The sequence below is a fragment of the Chiroxiphia lanceolata genome, chromosome Z, assembly GCF_009829145.1.
Source record: "Chiroxiphia lanceolata isolate bChiLan1 chromosome Z, bChiLan1.pri, whole genome shotgun sequence".
Classification (NCBI taxonomy): Eukaryota; Metazoa; Chordata; class Aves; order Passeriformes; family Pipridae; genus Chiroxiphia; species Chiroxiphia lanceolata.
Genome location: NC_045671.1, coordinates 60,934,044 through 60,955,611, shown reverse-complemented (window position 1 = coordinate 60,955,611; position 21,568 = coordinate 60,934,044). Strand labels below are relative to the sequence as shown.

Below are 21,568 nucleotides of genomic sequence, written 5' to 3'. Positions count from 1 at the left end.
TTGCTGGGAATCAGCATGGGCTTGCCTGTGGCTGAGATCTTGTTTAGGCATGAGCCATGAGTGGTGGTCACCCCAACCCAGGGACAAGCACTGCAGCTCGAAGGAAAAGGAGAGCGACTGCAGCTGCACAAATTCTGCTGACAAGCATGGGGGCTACATCAGTCCCCACAACAAGCACTGCAGTCACTCAATCTCCAGCCACAGGCACTGCAGCCACTTCTGTCCCTGCACCAGGCACTGCATTTAGTGGGGGGCCACTCAAACTCCAACTGCTTCATTCCCTGCAATAAGCAGTGCAGCTACTCAAGTTCCAGTGGCAAGCACTGGGGCTACTCAGATCCCAGGGACTGAAACTACAGATTTCGATGCCGGGAAGTGCAGATGAACCAACAACTATTTATTACAAGCCATTCCACCATCTTCTTCTTTTTTTTTCTTTTGTCTTGACATCCAGTATTGAAGAGTTTCCAAAGCAGAGGTTGTCTGGCGGATGACCAAAGCAGTGTGTTCCTATGAGGAAGAGAACTGAAGTTAATTGAAAAGGCACCTGAGGAGAAATTGTCTTGGACTGGAAGGTCTCCACACAGCCCTTTCGAGAGATGGAGAGGGCAGAGCCCTCCTTAGCAGAATTCTCCCTGGACTTGGCAAATTGCAGTTGATGGGCCAATGAAGCTTCTTTTTGAGAAGTGTCCCCATCAAAACAGAAGAAAAGAAACACCCTTCTCCCATTGTCCACTTATTTGCTGATGTGGGCAAGAAGCTGGCCAGACCTGCATGTCCCTGGCAAGCCTGGTCAGGGCTCCTACAGGGTTTGGCATCAGGAGAGGGTTTCTGCCACCACTTGAGGGTTTCTGCAGGGTTATAGGATTGTGCAGCGAGGACAAGATCTTTAGGATCATCCAGTCTAACAAAACACAGCCATGTCCACCACTGAACTATGTCCCTAAGGGCCATTCAGCATTGCTGTCCCCTCCATGCTTTGGGAGCCGTCTACTGGGAATGAGCCAGAATTACACCTTTTACCTTTTCACCTTGGTGACTCAACTCCCAGGAGAAATGCCTCTCGCCCTTCCTTCCTGCCTTCCTTCCTTCCTGCCTTTCTGCCTTCTGGCCTTCCTGCCTCTCTCCCTCTCTCCCTCCCCTCACCTCCCTTCCTCTCCTTCCTCCCTCCCTCCCTCTCTTCCCCTCCTCCCTCCCTCCCCTGCCTCCCCCAGCCCTCTCTCCCTCCCTCCCTTCCTTCAGTTCAGTTCCGTTCCGTTCGGTTCACTGTGGAGTTGATCAAGGAAGGAGACTCTTCCAAATTCCAGACCATACTAAAAACCACAGAATTGGGACTTTCCATCTATAAGAAACAATGGACAATTGAGAAGTGAATGTAGAGTTTCTTCACAGGGTGACAAGGAAGGGAATCTTCCAGCGGAGTTGAGGTCTTACCGAGTTTTTATTCTGAGTCCCAGTCAAGAAAGCCGTCCGGAAATGGTCTTGTTATCTCCTGTACTCCCTCGACTGCTTCGCTGCAATGATCACAGGAACCAGCCTGGAGAGAGGCTCGGCTGATTGTAGAAATGGATGCTGCCCAAAGGGGAAAAAAAAAAGAGAGGAAGCATTACTTTCCAAACTCCCTTCCTCACAGGCTCAAGCAGGCCTCCTCTGCTTGCCAGAAAGATGCAGAAATAGGACGGAGGGGACCATCTGCATCTCTGTCTTCATGTCCAGGACCTTGCTATCCCAGGCAAAGCTGGCCCATAATCCACAAATCCATTCCTCAGGGTGTCTTCTACTTCTTGGGCGTTTTGCCCTGACAGCACTCTGGGAATGCTGCTTGCTGTCCCAGGGCTTTGCTCCTTTCAGGAGACTCCCTTAGGTTCCTCTTTTCTCCAGGCATGGGCTAGTTTAGTTGCCCAAAGAGAGGAGAGGCATAAGCCATTGCTCAGGATCCTCCACCACCTCAAACACAGCCAAATCTCAGACCGCTCGGCTGGGACTGCTTCCGTTGGGCTCCTCCAGCACCATTTCAGGCCTGGCATCGTCCTACTTCAGGTCTTTTGCTACCAGGTCAAACTGCAGCATCGAAGTGCAAAAGCAGGCCACAGGAATGATCAGAAGGTGGAAGCTCTCCTCTGAGGAAAGGCTGAGAGAATGGGGCTTGTTCAGCCTGGAGAAGAGCAGGCCCCAAGGAGACCTTCTTGCCACCTTTCCATACTTCAAGGGAGCTTAGAAGAAGCATGGGGACAACAGTTGTTCACCGGGCCAGTTGCAATAGGGGAACTGGATTGAAACTAAAAGAAAGTCAACTCAAACTGGGTCTAGGGAAGAAACTGTTTACGGGGAGAACGGTGAAATGCTGGCACAGGTTGCCCAGAGAGCTGGGAGGTGCCCCAGCCCTGGAAACATTTGAGGTCAGGCCAGGAGGAGCTGGGAGCAACCTGATCTCCTTGAAGGTGTCCCTGCCCAGGGCAGGGCGGTTGGACTTGATGACCTTCACAGGTGCCTTGCAACCCCAAGCAGTGTAGGATCCTATTTAGTTTTCATTGGAAAAGCACCAGGCGTGGAGATTACCAGGAGGGGGTCCCATTCTGATGCCTTGGAGTTTAGCCGAGAAGCCATGCCTGAGATGGGACAGCTGTTCCACCTGCAGCCGCTTCCCTCTTTACCTGCAGAAGTTCCTGGGCAGACGCTCGCCTCTCCTCATCCCTCTGCAGGCAGCAGTTCAGGAAGTCATGCAGGAGAGAGGAGTGTAGCCAGGGGTTCTGCAGCTTTGGTGTCCTTCCTGTGGCTATCAGGTCTTGAGCCTGAAGAAGAAGGAAACATGAGACTCTCTCCCTCTTTCTTCCATAGCCGCACCTGAGCACCCAGACCCCACTGGTTAAGCTCCAGCCACGTTCACCCGACTGCGGAACAGCAGTGCCAGGACAAGCGGAGCTCTTTCAGTTGCCAATTTCTTCAGCACCACGAATCGTGAGGGAGTCATCTTTAGCTAGGTAGCACCCCTTTGCAAGATTTCTACAAACATGGAAAAAGGTCTATGGGAAGCTGAACTCTGGTTTCCTGTGATGCAGCCGGCAAAGAGAAACAAGTCCAGCTCAAAGGAAATCCGTGCTTGCAGGAGGTGCAAAGGGGCAGTAAGCCCCTCAATTTCTTTCATGTCCCAAGAAACAGCCAAGGATTCGGCAGACAGTTAGGGCTGCAGTCTGTGAAAGCAAGATCCTAAACTTACCCAGACCACCCAGCCACAGGACAGAACAATAGAGAGATGATTTAGGAGCCTGAAACTGTCTAGTTGAGAGACAGAGCTCAGAGAGATCCAAAAGCACACCAGATATTTCAAGCATCGCTGAAGGTCAAGAGGAAAGGTTTCCGAAGTGGCCACGTGCCGCTTCCCTTCTGAGGTTCTCCCGGTGAGGGCAAGAGAGCTCCAGCAGATGCTGGTGTGCTGCAGGGACATTTTTAGAAGGGGACCTTGGTGGAAGTAGTTCAAGCAGGTGGGAATGGCATTTTGTCTCATGGGAGACAGAAGATGGGACAGATTACAAAGACACCGGTGTCTGAGGGTCTTTGCACCTTACCATGGAAGGGCTCTCCTTAAAGTAAGGAGGCTCTCCTTCCAGCATCTCTATTGCCACAATGCCGAGAGACCAGATGTCCACCTTGGGGCCGTAGGGTTGGCTTCTCACAACTTCAGGGGCCATCCAGTAAACAGTCCCGACCATGGAGCTCCGTTTCCTGTGCTCAGGGCTGAGCTGAGCACAGAGGCCAAAATCAGCTGAGGAGAAAGACAAACCCTGTTCAAACAAGCTTCAGTGAGGAACCCAAGGAAAAGAATTGCCCACTCAAGGTCTGAGAGTGCGGTGCTGGATGTATCAGGGAAAGTGGCCATGCTCTGTTTCCTCAAGGCTGCAACCAAGCAAATAAGGCATTGTCCCCTGAACAAAAATCCCCATGCTTCATGCGGTGCCTTCCATTTATTCACCTGAAAGTTTTGATTGTAACTCGCTGCCCCTAGAAGGGACGCACCCAAACCAAAGCCACTCTTAACATCATGTTCCTGTCTAGACCTCTCTGCCCCTTGCAGCTGTGCTCTTTGCCTGCAGGAGTGGTCCATGCACTCTGCCAAGCACCACTGTTGGGGACGTGGCAGTGACTCCACAGCAGCCCCACACCGCATCCCCGGAACGCTGAGCCCAAGCAAGAATACCCACCCAACTTCACCGCTCCGTCCAGGCCCAGAAGAATGTTGTCGCTTTTGATGTCTCTGTGGATGACCCAGTTGGAATGAAGGAAAGCCAGTCCCTGCAGGCACTGAGAGAGAAAAAACAAACAGGAGGGTAAAACTTAGTGATGGGATTTCATCACCCAAGAACTGCTGTAAAAGATTCCACCGTTTCTAGGGGAATAGTGAGCAGTGACAGGGCACGGTGCTGTCAAGAGGAAGAGCTTGCTGCTGCAACACTAGGAGAGCAGTGTCTTTCCAAGTGAAGGCATATTAGCTTTGAAAGACAAACAGGCCTTGTTGCTCCAGTGCCCAGCAAACCCAGCCAGAATGACTGCTGCTGCAGTGCTTGTGCTCTCTGCCCCCAGAAGACAAAGGAGGCTTTGCCAACAAATGGCACAAAGTTGGTGGCTTCTGGGCGGGAGGCCGCACGATCAAGATTTTCTTGCTAGCCTCGCCAGCAGCCTTGGAAGTAACACATTAGTCAGTCTTCAGAAGCAAACACCATCTTGCGTGCAATGCTGTCCTTTGAAGCTGAGGAGTGGCAGCAATGAGTCTGGAGTTTTCTTTGCCATTCCTTCCAACTTCTGCCACCAGCACCTTTGCTTTTACAGGCAAGCAATGCAGCACAGACAGGTTCCAGGCAAATGTTCAGAGAGGCCAAGTGGGGAACAAGAAATGCATTTGAAAAACCACAGAGGGAGAGAGTACAACCAGGGTAGATAAGAGTATCATAGGAGCAGAGTATAGGAAGTGCAGGGACACTGGCAGGCAGTTCACTTGAGAGCCTCTTTCTCCTCCGGATGATAAGAGCAAGAGAGGACCAAAGCTCTGAAGATGAAATCACTGCTGTTCACACCACCTCTTTACAAGGACAATCCATTCCAAGCCATCAGAAGCACAGGTGGGATCCCTTACCTCCCGACAGACAGCTGCTATCTGTCCTACGGCCATCCATGTCTCGCTAATAACGTCAGTCAAAGAGCCTCCGTCCATGTGCTCCATCACCAGCCAGAGCTCCTGACTGACAAGGTAGCTGGAAGAAGAAAACAACAGCGTGGAGAGGAATGTGCACAGCTCAATTGCCTTATGGAAAAGCTGCTCTCCTGAGTCAACCCTTTGAGAAAAGATGGAGGGAGAGAACATAGAGGCTGTTGATTTAGTAAGAGATCCAGGTTTTGGAAAACAGTCTTCCAACTGTGTCTGCCGGGAAGCACTAATGCAGACAAAATGCAATCTCCTCCCATACATGCTATCCAAGTAGATTAATAACAATGAAAAGATCCATTTTCTGCCAGGGAGTCAAGGGCGTTTTAACCTTTGCCTTGAAAGCCTGTAAATGAACATTCCCATGATAACACCAGAACTGCTTACCTGTCTACATAGGTAACAATATTGGGGTGGTTCTTCTCCCTCAAGACCAGGATTTCTTTCAGGAGTTCCTCTTTTCTCTGTTGATGGAGATTGACTAGCTTGATGGCCACCTAAAATGACGTTGAAAACCACGAACTTGAGACGTCTCTTGCAGGAGACCACAAGGAGCATGGAGTGCACGATTGTGACACAGCCAAGCCGAGCCCAACGGCCTCGTGGTTTGACGTCAGAGCAATTCATAACTGACCTGACAACAGCCCCTTTCTCCTCTGGCTCGGGTGCCAGTTACAGGGCCCAGGCCCATGGATATTTTGCCTTATCCACTTGGCAGAAATGGTCTCTAAACTAGCAACCCCAAAGCTCTAACAACACTCTGCACCCACATTCTTCCCCAAGGGCCTTAGTCCGTCACTGCTGTTATCATTTACACACGATTTGCAAGCACAAAGCAATGATGCTCTTGTGAAAGTGTATCCAAACAGCTGGTAATCCCTTAGCCTTTCTAGGGGGTCTGATGCGTATTTCACAAACTGCTGCTATTCTCACTTGTGCAGGAAAGCAATCATATTACAGAGCAAATGGTTGAGATTTGCAATTGGATATGGCCTGGGTGATAAGAGAGGCTTAGTGCTTTTAGACGCCTTGAGCACCTCTCTCTAAGCACAGTTCCCAAGCACAGCAGTGCAGGTGGATAAGGAAGTAGCAGGAAGATCCTGATGTCTTTGCTGACAGCCAGAAATGAGAATTCAGGAATGTGGAGCTGGAACCCCAAAGAGCAGTGAGACTCTCTAAGACACTACCGTGTCTGCTTATTACAAATAGCATCTCTGTAATGGGCTGTCCTGGACACCAGATCAAACCAGGATGGTACTGCTCAGGAGAGATCTTTGCTCTTGGTAAACACGTTCTCATTGATCACTATGTGTGCCAACTAGCTTCACTAGGACTGAACCACAAAGCTGTGTTGCAAACGTGGTCTCTCCTTCATTGGCTTTTGCATTAGATTTTCAAGATGAAAGCCCTGGTGGGAAAAAAGCTAAATCCTCTCTGTGTCTGAACCTGGGATGAAGAGAAATTGGGCCTGAATGAGGGCAGTCGCCATCAGCCAGTCAATGCCCATTTATCAAGTGAGACCACGCTAGCGTGTCCTTCTCTGAAAGATAACGCTGCCCTCCTTGCATTCTTTCAGGTAGTGAAGAAGGACAAAGTCTGCCCCAGATGCATTTTGCAGGCTGCCTCTAGCCTGGGCTTCAGGGCAACAGCCTGTGCAGCAAAGAGCAGTGACCCAGAGCTCCAGCCACAGAGGAGAGCACTCGAGAGCTGCAAAAGCTGCGGGGTTGTTGGCACTTACCTCTCCTCCCGTGACAGCATCGAATGCTCTGTACACGGTGCCGAAACCCCTGGAAACAGAACAGCAGCGAAGAAATTCTGATCAGCACTGAGAGACGGGAGACTCTGAGCCCCAGGTCTGAACACACTGGGAGCTTGCCTGACTTCGCGCTTGAATGTGGTACCAGCAAAACACCTGGCCCCTGGTTTTGTCGAAGGAAGTGTGGTCGCACTCACCCTTTGCCAATGTTTTCCCATCCAGTGTATTTCTTCAGTGGATCTCCCACACTCACAATGCTCCCTGAAAGAAGCAAAATGCAACATGCTCACTTCATAGCAGAGATAGCAGTTTCCAGCAGATCCAAAAGGCAGCCCCTCTGTGACAGCAGAGTGAGGAGGAACATGTGGCACAGCTCATGCTGAGACATGCACACAGCACACTGCTCTAGCAGACAAGAAATACACAAGACGTACTCAGCAGCTTCAGGGACTCCTCCTCTCTCAGCTCTCGCAGCTGCTCTGTGTCCAGGCGTGAGCTGGATGAACTGCTGGGGCTCGAGTTCTCAGGCTGGGGAGTGGAGGCTCCGTTAGAGGGGGCTGCTGCAGCCACTGGTTCGCTGGCAGGTTCGCCTCTGTAGATCTGGAACAAGCAGTTGGTTTGTGTCAGAAAGGTGGCTGGCAGAGATGCCCCAGAGATCACATTTCAAATGCAAGGCTTCACGATGATGCCGCCTCCAGGACTCTTAAACTGATTCATTAAACATTTTCACAGATTTTCTGAGAAATGGCTGCAACAATGACCGCTCCACTTCGTCCCAACTACTCCCTTCACCCTCCAAGGACTGCAGACACCCTTGCAGCTCCCTGTTGTGATGCTCTATCTCCTCCCTTTGTCTCCTCTATTCCTTCAAATCTTAGGCAAGTGTTCAGCCTGCAGCACCTTCTGCCTTGACAGTTCCTGTGCCTCACTCAGATCTTGCTCAGCTTTGACACCCATCACCTGCTGGGACTTGCCTGCAGTGGTCCTTCCCTCCTCAGTCCCAACATCTACCTTGCAGGCCCTTGTTACTGCCCCCCCCCTACTCAGGCTTACCTGCCCATTCTCTCGCTCCTCTCTTGCCTCCTGCCTGCGCTGCTCTAGCTGCTGCTGGGTTTGGAGCAGCTCTACCTGAGTCCGGCACAGCTTCTCCAAGAGAGTTGTCTTCTCACGTGCCTTTTCTTGCAGGACCTGCACAGGAAGGTGGAGGAGATGGCTTTCAACTTGCCACACAACATTGGTGTGAGGTTGCGAGCTGACATGTCCACTCTGCCACCTCCAGGCAAACAGAGCAAAGCAGTCTGAGACTACAGCTTGTCACTGTCAGCCATATCAGTGACGATGAGGAAAGGGAAAGAACAGCTTGAAAGTTCACCCCATGCTGAATGAGGACAAGACGTACAATGGATAAGGTCGACTTGTTCCCAGATGTATCTGGGTCCCCATGTTCAGCTGAACAAACACCTCAAAAACTAGGCTGGCAGTCACAGGCCAGCACAAATGCATGGGGATGATTGCTGGCCAAGCAGCCAGAGGACTAGCCCTGCTGTCCAGGGTGGCAGCTGAGAGTCAGCGGCCCAGTAAGTCTCCTCCAGAGCAGCTGTAACGCAGACCACAGCAGGATGGCAGTCAGAGGGATTACCCCCAGCAGCCTGCTGCTCTGCAATGGAAAGGTAAGAAGGGCAGAGAGCACCTGTTGCGTGACTGCGGTGCCTACCGCTGTTTCACTCACCTGGTTTTGTAGAGCCTCCCTGTGCTGAAGCAGGAGACTGATTTCCTCTTGCAGTCTTGCCATTTCTTCCTTTTGCCTCCTCTCCACTGCCTTCATCTTACTCTGAGCTTCCTGCAGCTCTGCTTCCAGCTTTTCCTTGATGTCCTGGAAACACAAAGGGAGAGAAAGTTCCTGGGACCTGCCGTCACGCTCGGGTTTTCCCTCTGGCAAGCTCAAAATCCCATTCATTCAGTCACTTGGCTCTGCTTCTGCACCCAGCTCTGCTTCCAGCCCAAGCCTTCCTTCCTGGGGCTCATCTCTGGAGCCTGCAGGGCTCTTTGCTTTCAGGGCCTGCTGTAGTCCTTCCCTCCTCAGTCCCAAGGTCTACCTTGCAGGCCCTCTCCTCTGCCAGTGGGCTCCTCAGGCTTACCTGCCCATTTTCTCTCTCCTCTTTCACCTGCTGCCTGAGCTGCCCTAGCTGCTGCCGGGTTTGGAGCAGCTCTACCTGAGTCTGGCAGAGCCTCTCCAACAGTGCAGTCTTCTCACGCTCGACTTCTTGCAGGAGCTGCACAGAAAGGAAGACACGATGGCTTTAAACTTCCCACACAACGTTGGTGTGGCAAGCTTCAAAGACTGATAGGCTCATGCATTCCCAAAGCACTGGGCTGCTGCTCTCCTGGGACATCCTCTGCCCAATGGGAGGCACAGACTCCTAAGTGAGACAGGCCGTATGAACATGATCCAGCCACAACTGAAACTCCAGCCAGCTCTTAGGCAGCTAAGAGGAAAGGGGTGGCATTGCTGAAGTGTCTGATAGCCTTGCTGGCCAGGCTATCCCTCCTCTTGTGCAAGAAGAGACACTTCTGGGCTTTGTGTTCTCTTCAGGCCTGCAACGCTGTCCCTGCCTTCCTTCAATCTATGCTCTGGGAGCCTCTCACGTGAGAGGCCCTGTCCCTCATGGCCCAAGCTCCCATGGTTGCTAAAGCATCACTCCTGTCTACAAAGGGGCATCTGAGACACAATTCTACCCAGACGGGCAGTGTCCAGAGAAGCACTAACCCGAGGGAGCCCAGAAGATTCAAACGTACCACACAAACCCTCCTTTCACAGTTTTGCCCTCTTGCTTGGCTCTGCCTCCTACCTTTGCTTGTTCAGCTTTCACGGTGGCAGCTTCCTGCATCATCTCAAAGAGCGTTCTCTCGTGCTCCCTTTCTGCCTCTGCCATGAGGTTTTGCTGTTGCTTCAGCAGCTCCCGTGTCTCCAAACGCTGGCCTTCCAGCTCGCTTGCCTGATGAGGGGAGGAAGACACTTGGACGTGAAGCCCCAGCCAAGCTCCTCAAATCAAGAAAGGGAAGCTTCGTCTGTGCCCTCCAGAAATCCTGTCTGAGCAAGGAACTGAAAAGGAGGCTCAGCAGGGGGAAGAGTGGAGAGGTCCCCTTCCCCTCTCTCGTGGCTGCCCCTTTCCTGGCACCTCTCTCCTCAGGATTCCTCCTTATTCTCAGAGGCTCTGTAGTCAAAGTTCACAGGCCTTTTCATGCAGGACAAGCTGCAGACGGACTGCAGGGCCAGGAGGAGGCCAGTACCCCAATGCCCTAGTCACAAGACAGGCCACCAACTGAAGGACCAGGAATAATAAGGAGCCTGTTCCATAGGCTTCAAGACCAAAGGTAACTTCTCTGTCCATGGTGGAAGGACAGCAAGAAAGGAAGCCATTTCCTGTGACTGCACTTGGCAGCAATGTTAGCAACCCACTTCATGGCAGGGGGGAGTCAGGAAGATCCTGCCCTTTGCTGCCATGCTTTGGGTAGAGATTAGCAGCCTTCTGGGGAACTCGTCTTATGCTCCTCACTCAATCAGTGGCTGCATTTACTCTCCCAGCACAGTCCTGTGGGTCTTCACGGGCCTTCAATTGCGAGCCCTTGGCTCTGTTGCCTTGCCCAGCAAGGTCTGGCCTATGGCAGAGGAGTGCTGCCCTTTCATGCTGTTATTCTGCTACGGGCAGTCACAAAGCTTGCCTGAGACATTCAGAGGTGTATTGATTCCTACCAGGTTTTGCAGGAGCTTTCTTTTTTCCTCTTCCTGAGCACGTTCCCAAAGCCTGAGCGTTTGGCTGCACTGCTCTTCTGTCCACTGCAGCCGTTGTGCCACCTCTTCCCGTTCCCGCTTCATGAGGGATCTCTGTGCTTCCAGGTCACGCCGAAGGCACTTGAGATCCCCTGCAAACACGACAAAGGGCAAGATTCAGAGTCTACACAAGCAGTAGGACTTTACTGACCTTAAGCCCTTTCAGTTTCAGTCCGGGAAGGACCTGCCCCCAGCTCCTTCTCTCCCCAGAGGCCCAGCGGACAGAGCTGGTTTCACAGCAACTTCTCTGGGCAGGGGGATCACCAGAAACAAAGTGCATGAGGCTCTCACCTTGTATCACCTCCTTGGCCTGCGTGACTGTGTGAACTTGGAGTTGCAGGCGACTCCTGACCATCTCCAGCTGAGAAACGTGCTGCTGAGCCTCAAAGAGGCTGCATTGCATGCTCTCCTTTGCAGACCTACAAATTGTGGAGATGAAGAGAAATCACTTTCTTGCTCCTGACACCCACCCTGAGAGGGTTTCCAGTCAGATGTGGCTCAAGGTCCTGCAGTTTAACTCACTGGAAGGTAACAGATAAACTTGCTACCTTTACTTATTGCTCCCTAAGCAGATGGGAGCCCAAATGACTTGACTGTGTTTAAAGAGGAAGAGGACCATCCAAAGGAACTTGGCAGTTTAGAGAGGTGGATGGACATGAATGAGGAACAAGAATGCCCAGATACTGTTGAGAAGTCAAAAGACCTTTCCCTGCTGTTGCTGCTGTACCCAACTCTAGGTCCTGTACATGCTTCACAAGAGTTAGCTCAGAAGGCTCTCAAGATTTTCAGCGTGACCCTCCAGCTTCACCCTAAATGGCAGCGACCCGCTCACAGTGTTTGCACGTAAGGGCCTGGAGTTCTGAAGATTCCATGTCAAACTACTTGGCAAGGAAAGACTGCTGTTCAGAAGCATAGAAGAAGAAACCAAAACCAGAGGGAAACTTCAGGATTCAGTGAGCCGTCTGCATGGTTTCCCTACTACTCCATTCAGAGCCAAGTTGGCTTTCTTGGGACTTGGTACAGGAATGTGCAGGGGCTCACAAATGGCAGCCCAAGGCTCAGGAGAGCTCTGCCAGCTTAAGCTGCCCAAAAAGTAACATTCAAATCACAGTCTACTTTACTTTTTCCTCCGGACTCTTCCATTGTCCATGGAAGGTGAAGAGCATCTGCAGAGCACACGGGATTCAATTAGTGCTCCTGTAGTGCTTACCACCTTTACAATTGCAGACCTTCAATCCTGTCCCCCCCACCAGGAGGTCTCCTCCCTGCCTTTACCTGGCCTCTGCCAGCTGCTCTGAAAGGCCTTGTAGGTCCTGCTCCATGGCTGCCACTCGGGCCTCTAGGGCAGCCCTCTCATGCACCAGCAACTCCTTCTCTCTGGTCACCTGGGCCAGGGCGTGCCCTTGGCAAGAGAAGTCCTGGAGCAGCTGCTCCAGACCCCTGCTAGCTGACTCGGGCTGGTGGCAAATCTGAAAGCAGGGCAAATTACAGTTAGAGTCCTTCCTCGGGAGCTCTGTGCAGAGCCAGACCCTGCCACTTTGGAATCTATGGGCTCAAAGTTTCAGAGCATCTGCTGCATGGCACACTCTGGTAAATGGTCAGAATGGTACACTGTTGCTTTAAGACAGTGAAGACCTGACTGGTGAGGCTGGGGGAGAGAAAGAGGAGCTGGGCCTCTTGCTTGTCTTGCACCTGGCTCCAGCAAAGCCTGAAAACTGTGGGATGTCTGGAGTGAAGCAGAGGTCTCACGCACCGCTGTCGCTTCAGTGAGGCACAGAAGAGCACCACGCCTCTGTAGCAGCCAATAGACACGCTCCCTTCCCTGTGAAAAAGCAAAAGTGTTAAAAGGCAGGCTCAGGCTCACTAAAGAGACAAGGGAGCGTTGCATTCTAGCATACCCAGGACTACAGATATTTTATCTATCTATCTGTCTATCTATCTATCTATCTATCTGTCTATCTATCTGTCTATCTATCTGTCTATCTATCTATCTATCTGTCTTGCGTTTCGGTCTCCCTTGCTACACTTTCTGTTGTGACACACACCAACATTTAGGTAGTTAGTCCATTTATCACTGGCAATTCTGAACTTGCTTTCCTGTTGCTTCACTAAACAGCACTATTGGTGACTGGAGCATATGAGTGCTTAGGGAATGCGATCAGACCTATGGCACTGGACTGGTAACTGCACCAGTTGTGCATCTGTGCTTGTGCAAGTTGTCCTGTAAGTTCAACAAGACCCTCTGGTCTTAACAGTGCTAAAGTGGCTATAATCAGAAATGAAGGCCAGCCACACCCAGCCCCTCTGATCCCTGAGGACCAGCTGGGATGCAAGGGGGGGCGGTATTTTCTGCTAAATTCCCATGCCCATAACACAGCATATACTAATACCCAGGGCTGCCACAAGGCACAGGCACTGCTAACTCCAAAGGGATGTGTAAGGTCCTACTGGCTTGCCTGGGACCAGAACAGCTCTATTCCCACAAATGTTCCTCCTCCAAACAACATGTTTTCCTACAACAGTACTTCCAGAACTGACACCTTACAAACTGAAACTCTAGTGCTGGAAACTTTCAGGAAAGGTTGAGCAAAAGCAACTTTGCTTGCTGAAGGAAGTGAGATGACACCAGAATACTCCTTGTCAGGAAAAAACAAAAGACAAAAAGCCCAAGAGGAAGGTATCACCTCCGTCAGTGTGTCAAGCAGCAGCATGCAATGAGGGGAGGCTTGGCAGGGAGCAGCCCACTGTCATTTCTAAACTCAGGGAAGTCTGGCTGAAGACCTCCCTCAGCCTCCTTTACTCCAGGTTGAACACCCGCAGCTCCCTCAGTTGCTCCTCATCAGACTTGTGCTTCAGAATCTTCCCAAGCTCCCTTGCCGTTCTCTGGACACACTGCAGCCCCTCAATGTCTTTCTAGGTGTGGGGGGCCCAAAACTGAACACAGGATTTGAGGCGCGGGCTCACCAGTGCCGAGTACAGGGCAGTGGTCACTGCCCTGGTCCTGCTTCTTTCCAAGAAGGAGAACAAGCCTGTCCCTGCCTTCTACTGCCCGGAACAGCATCTGGGCTGGTCTTGCCAGTGCAACTCCCTCTCCCACAAGTGCCACTGAGGAAGAAAGTGACCATACCTTTGCCAGTGCCTGGGTAAGGTCAGCTTTCTCCTCCTTCAGCAGATCCTTCTGGAGCTGCCATTCCTCCACTGCCAACTCCTGCTCTGAGAAGGAGGGTTTTCTCTCAACTACCGCCAGCTGCTTTGGTCTGTGAGAATGGGACAGACAAACAAGTCTTTAAGAGCAAAACAGTCTCCTTTCCAAAACCAAGACTACATCCTGTGTCCCACAGATGGCAGCTGGAGTGACTTCCAACAGCCTTCTAGTTCCACTGAAGGAATGCTGGAATTCCCTGACTAGAGCTGTGTCACTCTTTGTCCTTGACGCAGGTGAAACAATTGTCCTTGAGAAAGGGAAACAAGCTTCCAGAAATCAGCTTCCTTTTCCAGGAAGCTCAGGTATTCTCAACTGAACAGCTTCCTGCCTGCTAGGTCTTATTCTCCTTTTTGATACATTGGATATGGGACTTCCCCAAGCCCAAGTGCTCCCTTCTCCTGTCTGTGCTACAAACGACGAGGCGGCAAAATTCCTTCTTTGACGGTGGGCCTCCTAAAGCCCAGCAATGCCCACCCCTGCCCAGAGAAAGCAAGAAAGCTTAACACTCACAGGAGCTCCTGGACACTGAGCCCTCCATCCATCCTCTCCTGCCACTCCACCTTTTCCGTCTGGGCTGTGGAGTCCTGACGGGCAGAAAGCTCTTCTGTCAGGGCCTGCAAAATGACTCTGGAGTTGGTATGTACGTGTCTCAATAGAAGCAGGGAGCATTTCCCTTCTCTGATCTGTTCAACTGACTTCTCCTCAGTCTTCCAAGGTTTAGGGAACGGCCCTTAGGAAGTGCCTGCCAGCCCTTCAGCCCTTCCCTCTCCAATGCAGAGCTGGGTAGGATTCTTCTCCCCAGCCTTGGGGCCTGTCAAAGTTAGGGGTGTGGTCTAAGCTGTGCCAGGAGCTCCTTAGATAGTCCATGGAGAGGGGCAGCTGCCCCCAGGGGAGGGGAGGTTCTGATGCTGGTGTTGTGCTCTGTGGACAGACAGCAGCGTGAGGGACAGGGAGTAACGTGTCTTTTTGGACCTGATTTCTGCTGAGCTTCTGTTTCCTGCTGACTGCGGAGAAATCATGAACTTGGATGGAAGGAGGATTCTAAGTCCATTCTAAGTCCAAAGTACATGCAAATGGGCTAATTTGCATGAGACAGTAATGCATATTATTGAGACAGTAATGCATATTATTGTGAATTCGATATTGCACCCTGGCTGCAATCAGCAAGCAACCTTCTGTTGCAAACCTTGACTTTTCTCTGTTAAAAAGCTCTTTGATGGAACATTAGGAAACAGGCAGCGATCCCTTTGCTACTGCTGATGCAGGCACGGAAATGGACTGTCTTTCAGCCCACCAGGCTGGCACTCTACTGCAAGAGGCCAAGCTCACAGCTTGCTCCACAATTCTCAAGCACCAGGAAGGTCAAAAGGGCCTTTCCCACTTACTGAAGGATGGGCTTCTCTCCATCCACGTGTGATGTGTCCTGCAAGAGGAAAGGGAAAAGCAACCAGATACTGTTAGAAAACTGTCTGTGCTGGGGAATCCCACAGAACAAGTCAACCCAAACTGGGAACATGTTCCTGTACTTTAATTTTTTTTAATAAATTGCAGGCACTAATTCCCTTTAGCTTGCTGAAGACATTTCCCCAGAAAAGTTCCCCCAGAATCCCCCTTAGCTGTGGTACTTCTGTCATAGAAGGGGAGCAGCTGCTGTGTTCACAAGCATACAGTAGCTGTTTTGGAGTTTGCACTTCATCACAAAAGGAATCTCTATGTCAGCACACACAGAAAGTGTCAAGTCACAAAATCAAATCCTTTACTGAGGGAATGAAGAAAAAAGATGCTCTCCCTCAATTCTGGAGAGAACTGCACAGTTTTTAGAAGGACTCCTGGCAAGGTCTCCCTGTCTGCATTGTGCAAGTTGAGCCAGCAAACTGAGGAAATGACAGACTCCACTGGTACAGACCACCTCGTGGAGGGAAGGGAAGCCGTGCAGGTTACATTCCAAATGCTGCCCACACCCCACTGGCCAGAAACACCCCCTTCTTAGCTGAAGCTGTTGAGAGGAGCTTTACCTAACTAATGCCATCTTTGTGGCAGTTTTGTTTCAAGATGCTGCACCTCGGAGAACCCTCTACTTACTTGTCAGGTGAGTCAAAAAGTAGCCGGAATAGGCCAAAGAAAAAGCAGTGCAAACTGCTCCACAGAGTGGCTCCATCGTTGGAGCGGTGCTGCACAAGTCCGTCGACCGTACAACACAAGAGTAGAACAAAAGAACGCTCCCGTCAGGGTGCAAACTGTTGGCTGAGACGCCTCGATCAGGAGGATCCTCCTGCACTGAGCCCGCCAAAGAGCTGCTCTGGACACTGAGGCCTCCCAGGTACCAGGGTAACCTTCCCTTGACAGCATTGTGACGTGGCAACATCCCATGATATCACAATGGCAGCCGCTGCAGGTGGGTTTGTGATTCTATGCAGAGCAACCCAACCTTCTCTACAGCAAACACAGAAGATGAGCCTGCAGAGTTCTCCTCTGTCCCAAAGCAGTACCAAACCCCCTTGTGGTGCACAACCTTGCACAGACATGCCAAGACTCTTGTCTATTGGTGGGCAACAGAGTGTGTTTCAGGAGCTTTACACTGGACTTTTCACACTTAGCAACTCAAACACATTTTGCTGAAATGATCACTGCTGTCTGATTGAAAGGGAATTCCCCTCCCAACACAATTCCCTTTCAGCATGCCAGGGAACACTGCAGGGCAGAGGATCTGCCTTTCAGCTCTCACAGTCCTAACACTGAGGGGTAGCACAGCTGCTAAGGAGGTGTCTTTGTCGAGCTCTTGTAGGTTCTCCGCTGTAAATAGAGAGAAAGCAGGCACTTGGAGAACAGGCTGAGAGGTGGATGAATTCCTGGAGGTATGGCTGAGAGCGGCATTGGAACACTGATGCAATCGCTGAAAGCCCCAGCTCTAGATGGGAACTCTGTTGAGGAAATCTTGCTTCAGTTACCCAGGAGAGCTCCCTAAATTTGAAAGCCTGTCATTTTCCCCATTTACTACACGACTAACATTGATCAGTGACTTACAGGGCTCGATGGAGGAAGGACACCTTAGAGGGGAAAGCCAAGTAACAAACCTATGTCACCCTGCTGCTGCAGAGCTCTGGCATCGCAAAGAAGCCCTTTGGGGTCTGTGACTCACCTGCAGGAGCTTCCCTGGGCACATCTGTGAGGCACAGAGAACTTACCAGAGTGGATATACAGAGAGAAAGAAAAGAAAGCTAAAACCCAATGTGGGATGACTTTGAAGGTGGTAGGAGGAGGAAACCAGTGGGCCCAAATGGGCAAGTGCCATTTAAAATGGGAGTTATGAGGCAGAGACCAAAGAGATCAGGTGGTGGGCAGGCCTCAGGAAGGCAGGGTGAGGAAAACAGAAAACTAGAAGCCTTGCAAAGTTTGAAAGACCCCTTTCATCTTTCAAGCCAGTTTTTTCTCCCACGTAAAATTACATTCCCGAGCATTACCAGCAAGGGAGTGGAAAAATCACCTTTGATTTCCTTTCTCAGATAAAAAATAAAAGAAGAGAGAAAGAGCTGGGTTTTTGCTGTTTGTCTAGTCTTGAGACCAAATTAGCAGTCAACATCAGAAGACATCTAGAACAGCTGGTGGGTGTAGGGATTGGATTTCAGGAAGTATGATGGATGAAGCATCCTGGGAAATGAAGTCCAAATGTACTCCCATGCACAAGGTACCCCTGGTGATTGGTCAGGGGAGTCACAAGTGGCTTTGAGGTGCATATATAAGGTGTTTTCTCATTTGAATAAAGAGGATTTGGCTCAGAACCCCCAACCAGCTCACTGGGTCCATATAATTTATTTACGTATTGTATTTATACACCACAGATGGGTTTTTTGGCTCTGTCACCTCAATAGGTGGGATAATGAAATCCTCCAGCACTGGCTTTTAAATGTTAGTGAGTCTTGCTTTACATTATGCTTGCCAGGGTGTGTGTGTGTGTAGTGAATAAAGTCCAGCTCCCACACGCTCACACACACAACCTTTCCAGGTATTTAGATATTTTTAGCAAACAAATTGGTTCATTGCTTCTAAATTACAAAATTCTCTTTAATAATTAGTATTGTACCCTCTATTGGTTATTGATTTCTCACTACTCATGGTAATTAGTTCACATTTTTCAGTCTTTTTACCAGATAAGGAGTCACATACTGAATGGTCTTTTTCAGCCTCTTCTTTATCTTCTGCTTTCTGCAAAATGTCCTTGTGGTACCTAAATTCTGCACTTCTTGTGTCCAATTTCAGCAATACATCTCTCTCAGGATTTATTCACATATTAAGCATATTAAGGTTAGCTTAGCAAAACTTAAAGTTTCAGTAGTTTTCCCAAGCTCTGTTCACAGAAAAGCAGCTTATGACAAACTTTGCTAACTGCTGGCTAAGACTAATTTAAGAATAACACACTTTTTGTGACTAATATACTGGCTATGATTAATTTAAACAATTAATTAAAAGTTAATTAAAATCAATAATTAAAACAATTAAAAAGTTACATAATTTTGTTGGAAGTGATCCTAATTTTTTCTTTTAACATTACATAACATTCACTCACTTAAATTACTGAGTATTTAGTAAAATTTAAGAGATTAAAATATAATAATTGCTATTAAACTACTAACCTGTAAATAAAACCTATTAGATCAAGCTTATTACTTTTATCAGAGTACTTCATATCTGAAAACATGGAATCCAATCTTTTTTAAGACTAACTTAACTTATCGTATTGAAATTATCCAGTACCTTAGCAGTACTAATGAAGATCTTTAATACTATGCAAACAAACTTAAGTTTATAAAAAAATTCCATTATACAGAGTAGCCAGCCATCCTTTTGAGACCTATTTTAGTTTTAGATAAGACAGTTTTCATTAGATCTGCACATTCTGTTACATCCCATTTTGGTAATTTGGAATAAAATCCATAAACCTACAATTAATACCAAAACTAAGATAATTATGCCAATAAGTTTTCTTGTGTTCACTTGAATTTGGAATCCGTGATGTTATCCAACTAAACAGATCTTCCCCTTGATTTTCTTGTATTTCATGAAAGATTCTGGTGTTCTTTCGAATTTCCTCCAAATCAATCTGAATCCTCGAAGTCTGATCTAGAGCTGTTCAGTTTTGTTTGACTAATTTTGAAAGGCTGGTAGTTCTTGTTTGATGCTTCAAGTTATCTATAATAGCTTCTGCTCCCCAATGTGTTTCTCTGTGTTTATCTTCTGCTATTTGTCTCATCACTGCTTGAGGTACTATGACTTGTTCTTCCGCTATTACCCACCATCCTTCAGAATTTAGATGGTCTTCCAAAATTTCAGTTAACTTTTCATCTTGGGCTTGGTACTCTGGGGTTACATTTGAAAAGTTCACACATTTTGATGAGCAACTATTAGGATGCTTTTGTCTGCCATGTCTCTAGAAGTTCTATCTGCTAGTCAATTACCTACATTAGTTGGTGTATTTTCAAATTGATGAGCTTTACAATGCATGAGAGCCACTTCAGTTGGTAACTGAATATTTTCTAGTAATTTCCTAATAACATCTCCAAATTTGACAGGGGATCCTTGTGCTGAAAGGAGCCCTTTCTTTCTAGATAGCTTCATATTCCTAATGCATATCTAGAATCAGTCCATATGTTGACATTCTTACCTGCAGACAATTCTAGGGCTCACTGCAGAGCGATGAGCTCAGCTTTTTGTGCAGAGATGTTAACAGGTAACAAGTTATCGTCAATTATTTCTGTTTGGGTCACCATTGCATACACAGATTTCTGCTTTCCTTTGCACACAAAACTGTTCCCATCTGTGAGTAGTTCCCAGTCCGGATCTTCTACTGGAGTACCCCTTAAATCTTGTCTGCTGGAGTAAACCTGCTCAATAGCTAGAGGACAGTAATTTTGTAAGTCTTCTTAGCATTCTGGTACAGATTCAAGGAATATAGCTGGGCAGTAGTCATTTTCAGTTCTACATCATCCTGTTCCAACAGGACGACTTGATATTTATGCATCTGATTTGGGGATAACCAGTGACCCCTCCTTTTGTTCTAGAACAGAGATAACCATGTGTGGAACATAAACAGCAATTTTCTGGCCCATGGTCAATTGCCTGTCTTCTTGTATTAAAAGGACAGTTGCTGCTACAACTCATAGGCAGTTATAAGTCCCTTATTTACATTGTCCAATTCTTTGGAAAAATATCCCATGGCCCTTTTCCATGCCTCCAGCCTATGAGCTAGCACACCTAATGCAAGTTGCAAGTGTTCATGTACAAACAGTTCAAAAGGTTTGGTCAAATCAGGTAATTCCAACACAGAGGCTGATATTAGAACTGTCTTTAAGTTTCTGAAAGCCATCTGGTATTCTGAACTCCACTGTAGTATCTCCTTAGAGTTTCTCAGGGCCTCATATAAAGGTCTTACCAACAGTCCATATTAGGAATCCATAGCTGACACCAACCCACTATTCCTAGAAATGTTCTTAACTCACGTACAGACCATGGCTCCAGAGTTTGGCAAGTTCATAGAATCATAGAATCAACTGGGTTGGAAAAGACCCTCGAGATCATCAAGTCCAACCCTTGATCCAACACCACCATGGTTACTAGATCATAGCACTAAGTGCCACATCTGGTCCCATCTTAAAGACCTCCAGGGACGGAGAATCCACCACCTCCCTGGGCAGCCCATTCCAGTGGGCTGGAATTACACTCTGGAATTACACTCTCTATAAAGAATTTTTTCCTAATATCTAACCTAAACTTTCCCTGGCACAGCTTAAGATCATGCCCTCTTGTCCTACTGCTGGTTGCCTTGGAGAAGAGACCAACCCCCACCTGGCTACAATCTCCTTTCTGATAGCTGTAGAGAGTGATGAGGTCTCCCCTGAGCCTGCTCTTCTTCAGGTTGAACATCCCCAGCTCCCTCAGCCTCTCCTCATAGGACTTGTGCTCCAGTCCCTTCACCAGCCTTGTTGCTCTTCTCTGGACCTGCTCTAGCACCTCAGTATCTCAGCCCCTCTGAACTGAGGGGCCCAGAACTGGACACAGCACTCCAGGTGAGGCCTCACCAGCGCTGAGGACAGGAGCAGAATCACTTCCTTGGACCTGCTGGCCACACTATTCCTGATCCAGGCCAGGATGCCATTGGCCTTCTTGGCCACCTGGGCACACTGCTGGCTCATGTTCAGCTTCCTGTCAATCCAAACTCCTGGGTCCCTTTCTGCCTGGCTGCTCTCCAGCCACTCTGTGCTCAGCCTGTAGCGCTGCAGGGGGTTGTTGTGGCCAAAGTGCAGGACCTGGCACTTGGCTTTGTTAAACCTCATCCTGTTGGATTCAGATCATCTCTCCAGCTTGTCTGAAGAGCCCTCCTGCCCTCCAGCAGATCAACACTCCCTGCCAACTTGGACAATCTGCAAATTTGCTAATGGTACACTCAATCCCCTCATCCAAATCATCAATAAAGATATTAAACAGGACTGGGCCCAACACTGATCCCTGGGGGACACCACTAGTGACTGGCCACCAACTGGATGCAGCACCGTTCACCACCACTGTCTGGGCCTGGCCCTCCAG

At 49.2% G+C, this 21,568-nt stretch overlaps 1 protein-coding gene across 1 annotated transcript; it reads right to left on the bottom strand.

The window, feature by feature from the left end:
* Positions 1-1,209: 1,209 nt before the first annotated feature.
* On the bottom strand, positions 1,210-14,877 carry LOC116781103 (serine/threonine-protein kinase STE20-like). The gene is made up of 20 exons (XM_032676703.1): positions 14,501-14,877; positions 13,913-14,042; positions 12,539-12,607; positions 12,061-12,254; positions 11,077-11,204; positions 10,708-10,877; positions 9,803-9,949; positions 9,092-9,226; positions 8,683-8,826; positions 8,007-8,141; positions 7,388-7,553; positions 7,151-7,214; positions 6,936-6,984; positions 5,585-5,694; positions 5,129-5,246; positions 4,200-4,299; positions 3,567-3,763; positions 2,655-2,792; positions 1,435-1,572; positions 1,210-1,342 (listed from the first exon to the last, which is right to left on the bottom strand). The coding sequence occupies exons 1-19, from the start codon at positions 14,530-14,532 to the stop codon at positions 1,486-1,488; spliced, it is 2,313 nt and encodes a 770-aa protein (XP_032532594.1). The 5' UTR covers positions 14,533-14,877; the 3' UTR covers positions 1,210-1,342; positions 1,435-1,485.
* Between the last annotated feature and the right edge of the window lie 6,691 nt (positions 14,878-21,568).